Here is a 13,754-nt window from a genome sequence, read left to right as displayed (position 1 = left end):
CCTTCCCCAGAAATCTAAAGCCTTCCCTCCTGCACCATCTCTTCAGTAACAAACTCATCTGCTCTACCCTCCTATTCCTATACTCACTAGCACATGGCACTGGGGGTATTTAGAGATTACAACCTTTGAGGTCCTGCTTTTCAATCTGCTACCCAACTCCCTAACTACTTGCTGCAGGACCTCATCACTCTTTCTGCCCATGTCCTTGGTACCAAAGTGAACCACGACCGTTGACTGTTCATCCTTCTCCTTTAGATTGTCCTGCAGCCGTTCAGTGGCATCCTTGACCCTGGCACCAGGGAGGCAACACACTATATTACTGTGGTTAGAACTGCTGCCTCTCAGCACCAGGGGCTCAAGTTCAATTCCAGTCTTTGGTGACTGTCTGCATGGAGTTTGCATGTTCTTCCCTGTCTGCCTGGGTTTTATCTGGGTGCTCTGATTCCCTCCCACACTCCAAAGATGCGCAGGTTAGGTGGATTGGCCATGCTAAACTTCCCCTTGGTGTCCCGAAATTAGAAGGATTAACCATGGTAAAATATGTGGAGTTACGGGGATAGGGTGGGGGAGGGGGCCTGGACAAGACACTCTGACAGAGAGTTGGTGCAGGCTTGATGGGCAGGATGGCCTCTTCTGCACTTTATGGATTCTATGATGATTCTTCGATTGTGATTCACTCATCAGGGGATTCATACTTAACTTACAATGCAGATCTTTTGGCTGTTTTAAACTTAATTTACGGTAATGCAATTCAGGTATTGTTATTGATTTGTGATGTAAATATGTAATCTACATTTAATCTACAATAATGCGACTGTAACTCTTGTGGGTGACGTATGTTTAATTTACAAGAGTTAGTAATATGAATGCAGATCTTGTGGTGGCTTACGTTTCTGCTGTGGTTGCTGCAGTAACGGTTGAGGCTGTGCTGACAGCAAAGGAGTGAGGGGAGCAGCTGCCATGGATGCCTGCAAAAGCGACTGAGATTGAGGTGGAACACCATATGGCTGCTGTGCGAGAGGCTGCATAACAGTTGGTGGCGTCTTGATTAGTGGTTGAGTCTGACTCTAGGAAGTCAAAAGAAAAATAGTTGAGTGCTCTTCAACACAAAGGCAGAACTATCCAACACACACATATATACATATTTTATACAAATAAATAATACACAAACCTATGCATAGTTAATGAATGACCTTTCTAATTGCATTAAATGTGTCAAATTAGACATGTTTGTTTCTGGCCCTCTTACAGTTAAAGAGGATGTCCCATACGGGAGTATTTAAACTACTTTGGCAGTGGGATGGGAACCAAAGCAAAGGTGATTTAACTGAAGGGGAACCAGAGAGTAGGGCCAGTAAGACTCAGAGGAAGAGCAGGCAGGGTGTGGTTACTAATCAAAGGAGGTCTGGTCGACTGAAGCGCATTTGTTTCAATGTGAGAAATGTAACAAGTAAGGCAGATGAACTTAGAGCTTGGGTTAGTACTTGAAACTATGACGTTGCTGCGATTATAGAGACTTGATTAAGGGAAAGACCAGGATTGGCAGCCTAACATCTGTATCCCAGGATACAGATGTTTCAGGCAGGATAGAGGGGGATGTAAAAAGGGTGGGGGAGTTGCACTTCTCATTAAGGAGAATATCACAGCTGTACTGCGGGAGGGCACCTCAGAGGGCTCATACAGCGAGGCAATATGGATAGAGCTCAGGAATACGAAGGGTGTAGATACAAAGTTGGGGGTTTACTGTCGACCTCCCAACAGCCAGCAGGAGATAGAGGAACAGATATGTAGACAAATTTTGGCAAGGTGTAAAAGTAACAGGGTTGTTGTGGTGGGAGATTTTAACTTCCCCTATATTGACTGGGACTCACTTAGTGCGAGGGGCGTGGATGGGGCAGAGTTTATAAGGAGCATCCAGGAGGGATCTTGAAACAGTATTTGGTAGCCCAACTAAGGAAGGGGCCATACTAAACCCGGTATTGAGATCAGGTGGTCAACGTTTCAGAAGGGGAGCAATTTGGGAACAGTGACCACAATTCAGTCAGCTTTAAGGTACTGATGGATAAAGATAAGTGTAGTCCTCAAGTTAAGGAGCTAAATTGGGGGAAGGCTAATTACAACAATATTAGGCAAGAACTGAAGACTGTAGATTGGGGGCAGATGTTTGAGGGCAAATCAACACCTGCATGTGGGAGGCTTTCAAGTGTAAGTTGATAGGGATTCAGGACCGGCACATTCCTGTAAGGATGAAGGATAAGTGTGGCAAGTTTTGGGAACCTTGGATAATGAGAGATATTGTGAGCCTAGTCAAAGAGAAAAGGGAAGCATTTGTCAAAGCTAGGAGGCTGCCAATCCTAGTCTTTCCCTTAATCAAGTCTCTGAAATAGCAGCAACATCATAGTTTCAAGTACTAACCCAAGCTCTAAGTTCATCTGCCTTACCTGTTACACTTCTCACATTGAAACAAATGCGCTTCAGTCGACCAGACCTCCTTTGATTAGTAACCACACCCTGCCTGCTCTTCCTCTGAGTCTTACTGGCCCTACTCTCTGGTTCCCCTTCAGTTAAATCACCTTTGCTTTGGTTCCCATCCCACTGCCAAAGTAGTTTAAATACTCCCGTATGGGACATCCTCTTTAACTGTAAGAGGGCCAGAAACAAACCTGTCTAATTTGACACATTTAATGCAATTAGAAAGGAACACACAAAGCAAGTGTGGAATACAAATAGAAAGAAATTTAAGCAAGGAGGGCTAAAAGCGGTCATGAAAAATCATTGGCCAGCAGGATTAAGGAAAATCCCAAGGCTTTTTATACATATATCAAGAGCAAGAGGGTAGCCAGGGAGAGGGTTGGCCCACTCAAGGACAAGGGAGGGAATCTATGCGTGGAGCCAGAGGAAATGGGCGAGGTATTAAATGAGTACTTTGCGTCAGTATTCACCAAAGAGAAGGACTTGGTGGATGATGAGTCTGGGAAAGCATGTGTAGATGATTTGAGTCATGTTGAGATCAAAAAGGAGGTGGTATTGGGGGTCTTGAGAAACATTAAGGTCGACATTCCCCAGGGCCTGATGGGGTATACCCCAAAATACTGAGAGAGGCAAGGGAGGAAATTCCTGGGGCCTTGAGAAAAATCTTTATATCCTCACTGGCTGCAGGGGAGGTCATGATGTGGGGATGCCAGCGTTGGACTGGGGTAAACACAGTAAGAAGTCTCACAGTAAGAAGTCTTTAAGACTTGATTACCTGTAAAGACTCGCATTCCAACCATTATTTTGTAAACTGAGTTTGTATCTTTATATGCCCTGTTTGTGAACAGAACTCCCACTCACCTGACGAAGGGACAGCGCTCTGAAAGCTAGTGGCTTGTGCTACCAAATAAACCTGTTGGACTTTAACCTGGTGTTGTGAGACTTCCTACAGGGGAGGTCCCAGAGGATTGGAGAATAGCCAATGTTGTTCCTTTGTTTGAGAAGGGTAGCAAGAATAATCCAGGTCACTACAGGCCGGTGAGCCTTATGTCAGTGATAGGGAAATTATTGGAGAGCATTCTTCGAGACAGGATTTACTCCCACTTGGAAATAAGTGGACGTATTAGTGGGAGGCAACATGGTTTTGTGAAGGGGAGGTCATGTCTCACGAACTTGATCGAGTTTTTCGGGGAAGTAACGAAGATGATTGATGAGGATTTTGTCTACAGTAAGGCCTTTGATGAGGTCCCTCATGGCAGACTGGTGCAGAAGGTGAAGTCGCATAGGATCAGAGGTGAGCTGACAAGGTGGATACAGAACTGGCTCGGTCATGGAAGACAGAGAGTAGCAGTGGAAGGGTGTGTATCTGAATGAAGGGTTGTGACAAGTGGCGTTCCTCAGGGATCAGTGCTGGGACCTTTGCTGTTTGTAATATATACATAAATGATTTGGAGGAAAATGTAACTGGTTTGATTAGTAAGTTTGCGGACGACACAAAGGTTAGTGGATTTGCGGATAGCGATGAGGACCATCAGAGGATACAGCAGGATACAAATCGGTTGGAGACTTGGGCAGAAAGATGGCAGATGGAGTTTAATCCGGACAAATGTGGTGTAATATATTTTCGAAGGTCTCATACAGATAGGAAATATACAGTAAATGGCAGAACCCTTAACAGTATTGATAGGCAAAGGGATCTGGGTGTACAGGTACACAGGTCACTGAAAGTGGCAATGCAGGTGAAGAAGGTAGTCAAGAAGGCATATGGCATACTTGCCTTCATCGGGGTATTGAGTTTAAAAATTGGCAAGTCATGTTGCAGCTTTATAGAACCTTAGTTGGGCTGTACTGGGAATATAGTGTTCAATTCTGGTCGCCACACTACCAGAAGGATGTGGAGGCTTTGGAGAGGGTACAGAAAAGATTTACCAGGATGTTGCCTGGTATGGAGGGCATCAGCTCTGAGGAGAGGTTGGAGTGACGGAGGTTGAGGGGTGACCTGATAGAAGTCTACAAGATTATGAGGGGCATGACAGATTGGATAGTCAGAAGCTTTTTCCCAGGGTGGAAGAGTCAATTACGAGGGGGCATAGGTTTAAGGTGTGAGGGGCAAGGTTTAAAGGAGATGCATGAGGCAAGTTTTTTTTTAAAACACAGAGGGTGGTGGATGCCTGGAACTCACTGCCGGGAGAGGTCGTGGAAGCAGATACGATAGTGACTTTTAAGGGGCATCTTGACAAATACTTGAATAGGATGGGACTCGAGGGATATGGTCCCCGGAAGTTTTGGGGGCTCCAGTTCAGTCGGGCAGAATGGTCGATGCAGGATTGGAGGGCCGAAGGGCCTATTCCTGTGCTATAATTTTCTTTGTTCACAGGAATCTACTTCAGCCCGTTCTTTTTTTTATTTATACTAACAATGTGATTCAAGCAACACAGCTCTTTTATCCACCTGCATGCAAGGCAGGCAGTGGCGTAGTGGTAACGCCACTGGACTAATAATCCAGAGACATAATCTGGGGACATGAGCTCAAATCTCTTCATGGCAGCTGATGGATTTTAAATTCAGTTAATAAATCTGGAAGATAAAACTACTCTTAATGGATGGTTCTAAAACTCATCCTTGTTCCAATGCAAAACAACATCCCACAGACAGACACCCTTCTTCAGCATGAGTTAGCACAAAACAAGTATGCTTACACAATGCTGGATTTCCAGCTTTTTAATACTTCTGGACAACGATCCCAACAGCAGTTTTCAGAGAAGGATATATTCTCCAAACAGCAAAACCTCAGAGGTAAACCCAATCTCTGGCAGCTTCCAAAATCAGCCACCCAGACAACAAACCTCCAACTTCAGAGAGAGGGAAAAATACTGCTGTTGCTCTCAGCTTCAAGCAGCTTCTGAAAAACAAAACTAAAACCGGGCTTCTCTGTGAATATAGCGGTCCCTAGCCTGACTTGTCAATCACCCTCAATTAAGCTCTACTCTGCCATCCCGGGGAACACAAACAACACAGCACTGCATTAGTTCAGATTAAAAGCAATATGATGTCAGTTATACGATCATGATATATATGATATACGATATATTATACAATGTACAATACGATCAAACAGCAAAGGTCCCAGCACTGATCCCTGAGGAACGCCACTTGTCACAACCCTTCATTCAGATACACACCCTTCCACTGCTACTCTCTGTCTTCCATGACCGAGCCAGTTCTGCATCCACCTTGCCAGCTCATCGTGGTAAGTTGTGGAGAAGATCCTGAGAGGCAGGATTTATGAACATTTGGAGAGATATAATATGATTAAGAATAGTCAGCATGGCTTTGTCAAAGGCAGATCATGCCTGACAAGCCTGGTTGAATTTTTTGAGGATGTGACTAAACACATTGAAGAAGGAAGAGCAGTAGATGTAGTATATATGGACTTCAGCAAGGCATTTGATAAGGTGCCCCATGCAAGGCTTATTGAGAAAGTGAGGGGGCATGGGATCCAAGGGGACACTGCTTTGTGGATCCAGAACTGGCTTGCCCACAGAAGGCAAAGAGTGGTTATAGATGGGTCATATTCTGAATGGAGGTCGGTCACCAGTTGAGTGCCCCAGGGATCTGTTAGAACCATAGAACCATAGAAAATTACAGCTCAGAAACAGGCCTTTTGGCCCTTCTTGTCTGTGCCGAACCATTTTTTGCCTAGTCCCACTGACCTGCACTTGGACCATATCCCTCCACACCCCTCTCATCCACGAACCCGTCCAAGTTTTTCTTAAATGTTAAAAGTGGCATTTACCACTTTATCCGGCAGCTCATTCCACACTCCCACCACTCTCTGCGTGAAAGGGACCCTTACTCTTTGTGATTTTGTTTGTTCTGGGACCCTTACTCTTTGTGATTTTTATAAATGACCTGGATGAGGAAGTGGAGGGATGGGTTGGTAAGTTTGATGACACAAAGGTTGGAGGTGTTGTGGATAGTGTGGAGGGATGCCAGAAGTTGCAGCGAGACATTGATAGGATGCAAGACTGGGCGGAGAAGTGGCAGATGGAGTTTAATCCAGATAAGTGTGAGGTGGTTCATTTTGGCAGGTCGAATAGGATGGCGGAATATAATATTAACGGTAGGACTCTTGGCAGTGTGGAAGATCAGAAGAACCTTGGGGTCCGAGTTCATAGGACGCTCAAAGCAGCTGTGCAGGTTGAGGCTGTGGTTAAGAAAGCGTATGGTGTACTGGCCTTCATCAATCGAGGAATTGAGTTTAGGAGTCGTGAAATAATGTTGCAGCTATATAGGACCCTAGTCAGACCCCACTTGGAGTACTGTGCTCAGTTCTGGTCGCCTCATTACAGGAAGGATGTGGAAGCCATAGAAAGGGTGCAGAGGAGATTTACAAGGATGTTACCTGGGTTGGGGGGGCATGCTTTATGAGGATAGGTTGAGTGAGCTCGGCCTTTTCTCCTTGGAGAGACGAAGGATGAGGGTTGACCTGATAGAGGTGTATAAGATGTTGAGAGGTATTGATCGAGTGGACAGTCAGAGGCTTTTTCCTAGGGCTGAAATGGTTGCCACAAGAGGACACAGGTTTAAGGTGCTGGGGAGTAGGTACAGAGGAGATGTCAGGGGTAAGTTTTTCACTCAGAGGGTGGTGGGTGCGTGGAGTGGGCTGCCAGCAACGGTGGTGGAGGCGGATTCGATAGGGTCTTTTAAGAGACTTTTAGATAAGTACATGGAACTTAGTAAGATAGAGGGTTATAGGTAAGCCTAGTAATTGCTATGGTAGGGACATATTCGGCACAACTTTGTGGGCTGAAGGGCCTGTATTGTGCTGTAGTTTTTCTATGTTTTTCTCTACTGCTTCAGTAACAATAAAGGAAACTGGCTGTCGGCAACATGGTACCGATAAAATACCGGAGACTGCTAAAACATCTCACAGAGAAACACGATTAAAATACATTTCCTAAAGGCACAGTACCGCCACAAAAATAATACATGTGCCAAGTTACAGGGATAAGGGAGGGGAGTGGGATTAGGTAGAATGCTCTTTCAGCGAACAAGTGCAAACTCATTGGGCCAAATGGCCTCCTTCTGCAGTGCAAAGATACCATGATTCATTCAGTTAAGCTCACCTGATTGGGCAGAGTCTGTATTCGCTGTGCATTCCATTTGAAGGGCATGTTGGGGTTGTAAGCAGCTTCCACCAGAACCCGGTCTCCTACCTGGGGCGCCTTGCCTTTCACGGCACTAGTGAATGCAACAACAATTAGTCAATACACTATAGCAGAGAGCAAAGAACGTACATGCATGAATGAACTAGAATTATATTGAAAGGTTTCAAAGTTTTAAATGGGAAAAAAATAATGAACTTTAACCTACAATCTCTTGATTTGTTAAACTTAATAAAGATCGCCATTAGCAATCTGCCTCAGCTCTGTGCTCAGAGGTACAAAGCTCTGCTGCCAAGTTGTTTGGAGTGACTAGTAGAATGGTGTATGTGCACCAGACTGATGTGATAATTTTCTTCAAAAGTGTCATGTGGTAACCAAGTTACCCTTTACCCCATCTTCTTCCTTATCTACTCGTTGCTCCTCAGCAACATCACCTGAAGACAAAATGTTAGTTCCACACATTATGCTGTCACAACATTCAGTTGTCACCGCTTCTTCTCCTGACTTTTGTCTTCCATCAGCCCTGAATATATTCTATGAGTAAGAAGTTTAACAACACCAGGTTAAAGTCCAACAGGTTTATTTGGTAGCAAAAGCCACACAAGCTTTCGGAGCTCCAAGCCCCTTCTTCAGGTGAGTGGGAATTTTGTTCACAAACAGGGCATATAAAGACACAAACTCAATTTACACGAATAATGGTTGGAATGTGAAGACTATTCGCATAGTATTGCTAATAGTATTCGCATTCCAACCATTATTCATGTAAATTGAGTTTGTGTCTTTATATGCCCTGTTTGTGAACAGAATTCCCACTCACCTGAAGGGGCTTGCAGCTCCGAAAGCTTGTGTGGCTTTTGCTACCAAATAAACTTGTTGGACTTTAACCTGGTGTTGTTAAACTTCTTACTGTGTTTACCCCAGTCCAGCGCCGGCATCTCCACATCATATATTCTATGACCCAGCCTCCACTAAGAATTCCAACGGTTAATGATCCTTTGAGGAAATGCAAATGCCAAGTGAGCTGGTAAGAACTTGATCAAAAGATCAAGATGCAGAATCTGTTTGGGTGGAGCTAAGAAACAGCACAGGGGTAGCAAACATTAGTGAGAGTTGTTTACAGGCCACCACACTGTTGTGACAATGTTGGACATGGTATAAACCAGGAAACTAGAGCTGCATGTAACATGGATAACAGAGCAATAATGGACAATATGAATTTAAGTTTAGATCGGATAAACCTAATTAGCACAAATGCTGTGGAGGATGACTTCCAATGTTGAACCACAGCTTGACAGCGACCCAGAACGGCCGACCGGGTGAATCCGACTGCTGACGCAAGAACTGCGACCATGGCAAGAAAATCTTTACCCATGCACTAACTAAAGTGCAGAACCACAATGGACGCACCTATACCCTCAATACCGTGGACTACTCACACCAATTCCCAGGCTATCAGAAACAGTCACTCATTCAGGAAGGGCGAGAAACGCGCAGGCCTGCAGGTGAGATGGAAACAATGTGGTCCTGAAGCCCCCCTCTCCAGCTTACTCCTGGCAAATGTCCAATCTCTGGAAAACAAGCTAGACGAACTTAAAGACAGACTCACTTTTCAAAGGGAACTGAGGGACTGCTGTGTACTCTGTTTCACGGAGACATGGCTCAATCCTGCTTCACCAAACTGTGCCCGACAACTAGAGGATTTCTCAATTCAGTGGATGGACCGTTCTGCAGCCTTAGGTAAGGTGAGGGGAGGTGGAGTCTGCCTTCTAATCAACAATGAAACTAGAAAGAGTGCAGAAGAGATTTACTAGTATGCCCAGTTTTTCCTACTAGTGGAAACATCCTCTCCACGTCCACTCGATCCAGGCCTCGCAGTATCCTGTAAGTTTCAATAAGATCCACCCCCCACCCCCCCATCCTTACATATTCCAACGAGTACAGGCCCAGAGTCCTCAACCGTTCCTCATACGACAAGCTCTGTATTCCAGGGATCATTCTTGTGAACCTCCTCTGGACCCTTTCCAACGTCAGCACATCCTTCCTTAGATAAGGGGCCCAAAACTGCTCACAATTCTCCAAATGGGGTTTGACCAGAGTCTTAAGTACATTCCTGCTCTTGTATTCTAGCCCTCTCAGCATGAATGCTAACATTGCATTTGCCTTCCTAACTGCAGACTGAACCTGCACGTTAACCTTAAGAGAATCTTGAACAATGACTCCCAAGTCCCTTTGTGTTTCTGATTTCCTAAGCATTTTCCCATTTAGAAAATAGTCTATGCCTCCATTCCTCCTTCTAAAGTGCATTGCCTCACACTTTTCCACATTGTATTCCATCTGCCACTTCTTTGCTCACTCTAACCTGTCCAAGTCCTTCTGCAGCCCCCCCTGCTTCCTCAATACTACCTGACCCTCTACATATCTTTGTATCATCTGCAAGCTTAGTAACAGTGCCTTCAGTTCCTTCCTCCAAATCGTTAATGTATATTGTGAAAGGTTGTGGTCCCAGCACTGACCCGAGGCACACCACCAGTCACTGGCTGCCATCCTGAAAAAGACCCTTTTATCCCCCCACTCTGCCTTCTGCCAGTCAGCCAATCCTCTATCCATGCCAGGATCTTACCCTCAACACCATGGGCACTTAACTTATTGAACAGTCTCCTATGCAGCACCTTGTCAAAGGCCTTCAGGAAATCTAAATAAATCACATCCACTGGTTCTCCTTTATCTAACTTCCTTTTACCTCCTCAAAGAACAGATTTGTCAGACATGACCTCCCCTTGACAAAGCCATGCTGATTCAGTCCTACTTTATCATGCACTTCCAAGTACTCTGCGATCGCAATGTTAATAATGGACTCTAAAATCTTGCCAATGACTGAAGTCAGGCTAACCGGCCTATAATTTCCCATCTGCTGCTTCCCTCCCTTCTTAAACAGCTGTGTTACATTAGCTACTTTCCAGTCCTCTGGTACCCTCCCTGCCATAAGAGTTTTAACAACACCAGGTTAAAATTAAAACTCTCACTGTGTTTACCCCAGGCCAACGCCGGCAACTCCACATCATGACCCTCCCTGCCTCCAGTGATTCCTGAAAGATCACCACCAATGCTTGCACAATTTCCTCAGCTATCTCTTTTAGAACCGTAGGGTGTAGTCCATCCGGTCCAGGTGAATTATCCACCTTCAGACCTTTCAGTTTCCCCAGAACCTTCTCCTCAGTGATGGCCACTACACTCACCTGTGCCCCCTGACTCTCCTGGAGCTCTGGCATCCCACTGGTGTCTTCCACCGTGAAGACTGATGCAAAGGAACTGTTCAGTTGCTCTGCCATTTCTTTGTTTCCTATTATTGCTTCTCCCAGCCTCATTTTCCAGTGGTCCAATGCCTCTCTCTTATCTTTTATATTTTGGAAAAAACTCGAGCTTCTTTTGTATTATTAGCTAGCTTACATTCATATTTCATCTTCTCCCCCCCTTATTGCTTTTTTAGTTGTCCTCGGCTTGCTTTTAAAGGCTTCCCAATCATCTTCGCCACTTTGTAGCTTTTTCTTTGGCTTTTATGCTGAGCTTGATTTCCCTCGTCAGCCATGAATGCCTCGTCCTCCCCTTAGCATGTTTCCTCCTCCTTGGGATGAATTTCTGTTGTGCCTCCCGAATAACCCCCCAAAACTCCTGCCATTGCTGTTCCACTGTCTTCACTGCTAGGCTCCCTTTCCAATCAACTCTGGACAGCTCCTCCCTCATGTCCTTGTAGTTACCGATATTCAACTGTAATACCGTTACATCTGATTCCAGCTTCGCCTTCTCAAACTGCAGGGTAAATTCTATCATATTGTGGTCACTGCTCCCTAATCTTCACCTTCAGTTCCCTCATCAAGTCTGCCTCATTACACATCACCAAATCCAGAATTGCCTGTTTCCTAGTAGGCTCTGTAACAAGCTGCTCCAAAAAACCATCTCTTAAGAGACATTCCACAAATTCCTTTTCTTGGGATCCACTACCGACCTGATTTGCCCAGTCCACCTGCATATTGAAGTCCCTCATGATTGTTGCAATATTGCCTTTTTTATATGCCTTTTCTATCTCCCGATTTATTTTCTGCCTCACATCCTGACTACTGTTAGGGGGCCTGTACATAACTCCCATCAGGGTCTTTTTACCTTTGCGATTCCTCAACTCTACCCACAGACATTCTATGCCTTCTGATCCTTTATCCCTTCTTGCTATCCATTTAATTTCATTCCTTACTAACAATGCAACCCTTTGCCCTTCTGCCTGTCCTTTCGATAGGACACATATCCTTGGATATTTAGATCCCAGCCCTGATCATAGAAATCATAGAAACCCTACAGTGCAGAAGGAGGCCATTCGGCCCATCGAGTCTGCACCGACCACAATCCCACCCAGGCCCTACCCCCACATATTTACCCGCTAAGCCCTCTAACCTACGCATCTCAGGATTCTAAGGGGCAATTTTTTTTTTTTTTAACCTGGCCAATCAACCTAACCCGCACATCTTTGGACTGTGGGAGGAAACCGGAGCACCCGGAGGAAACCCACGCAGACACGAGGAGAATGTGCAAACTCCACACAGACAGTGACCCGACCCGGGAATTGAACCCAGGACCCTGGAGCTGTGAAGCAGCAGTGCTAACCACTGCGCTACCGTGCCGCCCTGATCCCCTTGCAGCCATGTCTCTGATGCCCACAACATCGTACCGGCCAATTTTAATGTGCGCAACAAGCTCATTTACCTTGTTCTGTATACTGCGCGCATTTAAGTACAACACCCTCAGTCCTGCATTGACCACCTCCCTTCTCATACTGGTCACCTTTTTTGCGCTGCCTGAGATTGGATTCCTGCCACCTTCTATGCTCTCTGTTCTATTATGTGGTCTGGAAACTTTACGAACCTCTCAGCTCCCCTCAGCTCCATTAACTTGCACTTCTACCCTCTCTAACTTTGATTTTCTAATTTTCCACACAACTCAACCCTCCCCCCACTATTTAGTTTAAAGCCCTATCTACAGCCCTAGTTATACGATTCACCAGGACTCTGGTTCCAGCACGATTTAGATGGAGACCGTCCCATCGGAACAGGTCCCCTCTTCCCCAAGATTGGTGCCAATGTCCCATGAATTCAAACCCATTCCTCCCACGCCAATCTTTAAGCCACGCATTTACCTCCTTAATCTTATTGACCCTGTGCCAATTAGCTCTTGGCTCAGCTTGTAATCCAGAGATTACTACCTTGTTGGTTTTGCTTTTTCAATTTAGCTCCCAGCTGTTCATACTCCCTCAGCAGAACCTTTGCTCCTGTTCTACCTATGCCATTGGTACCTACATGGACCACGACAACTGGATCTTTACCCTCCCACTCCAAGTTCCTCTGCAGCTCAGATGAGATATCCCGAACCCGAACACCAGGCAGGCAACACAACCTTCGGGATTCTCGATCCTGGTCACAGAGAACAGTGTCAATGCCCCTAACTATGCTATCACCAATTACGACTACATTTCTTCTTTCTCCCCCCACTTGGAACGGCTCCCTGTACCACAGTGCCGAGGTCACTTTGCTCATCCTCCCTGCAGTACCAGTTCCCGTCCACACAAGGAGTAAGAATCTCAAATCTGTTGGACAAGTTCAGGGACTGAGGCTCCTGCAAACCTATCTCCTGGATTCCTCTACCTGCCTCACTCGCAGCCACACCCTCCTGTCCCTGACCACTGCCCAAATTCAAGGTATTTAATCTAAGGGGTGTGACTGCCTCCTGGAACACAGTGTCCAGGTATCTCTCCCCCTCCCTAATGTTTCGCAGCGTCCGAAGCTCAGAATCCAGCTCATCCACTCTGAGCCGGAGTTCCTCAAGCAACCAACACTTACTATGGACATGCTCACTGGGAACCACAATGGGGTCCACCAGCTCCCACATCATGCATGAACAACACGTCACCTGACCCTCCATTTCCAATGTATTTAATCAGTTTTTAATTTTGGTTTTAATTTTTTCTTTATTTCAATTTTATTTTATATATCTCCTTATTACCTCAGTCTCAACACAATTTCTAACCAGTAATGTAAATGGATTTTCAGATTTAGCACCTTGTTAGCCAAT

At 45.4% G+C, this 13,754-nt stretch overlaps 1 protein-coding gene across 1 annotated transcript in view; it reads right to left on the bottom strand.

Annotated features, from left to right (window-relative positions):
• Positions 1-13,754, bottom strand: part of LOC144500256 (cell division cycle and apoptosis regulator protein 1-like) — a 107,327-nt gene that overhangs the window by 46,164 nt on the left and 47,409 nt on the right. The window contains exons 7-8 of the mRNA XM_078222931.1: positions 7,602-7,716; positions 890-1,067 (exon numbers count right to left, since the gene is read on the bottom strand). Of these exons, the coding sequence (XP_078079057.1) occupies positions 890-1,067; positions 7,602-7,716 (293 nt within the window). The remainder of the gene's footprint in view (positions 1-889; positions 1,068-7,601; positions 7,717-13,754) is intronic.

Source organism: Mustelus asterias, chromosome 11 (assembly GCF_964213995.1).
Source record: "Mustelus asterias chromosome 11, sMusAst1.hap1.1, whole genome shotgun sequence".
Classification (NCBI taxonomy): domain Eukaryota; kingdom Metazoa; phylum Chordata; class Chondrichthyes; order Carcharhiniformes; family Triakidae; genus Mustelus; species Mustelus asterias.
This window is presented reverse-complemented; position numbering and strand designations above follow the sequence as displayed.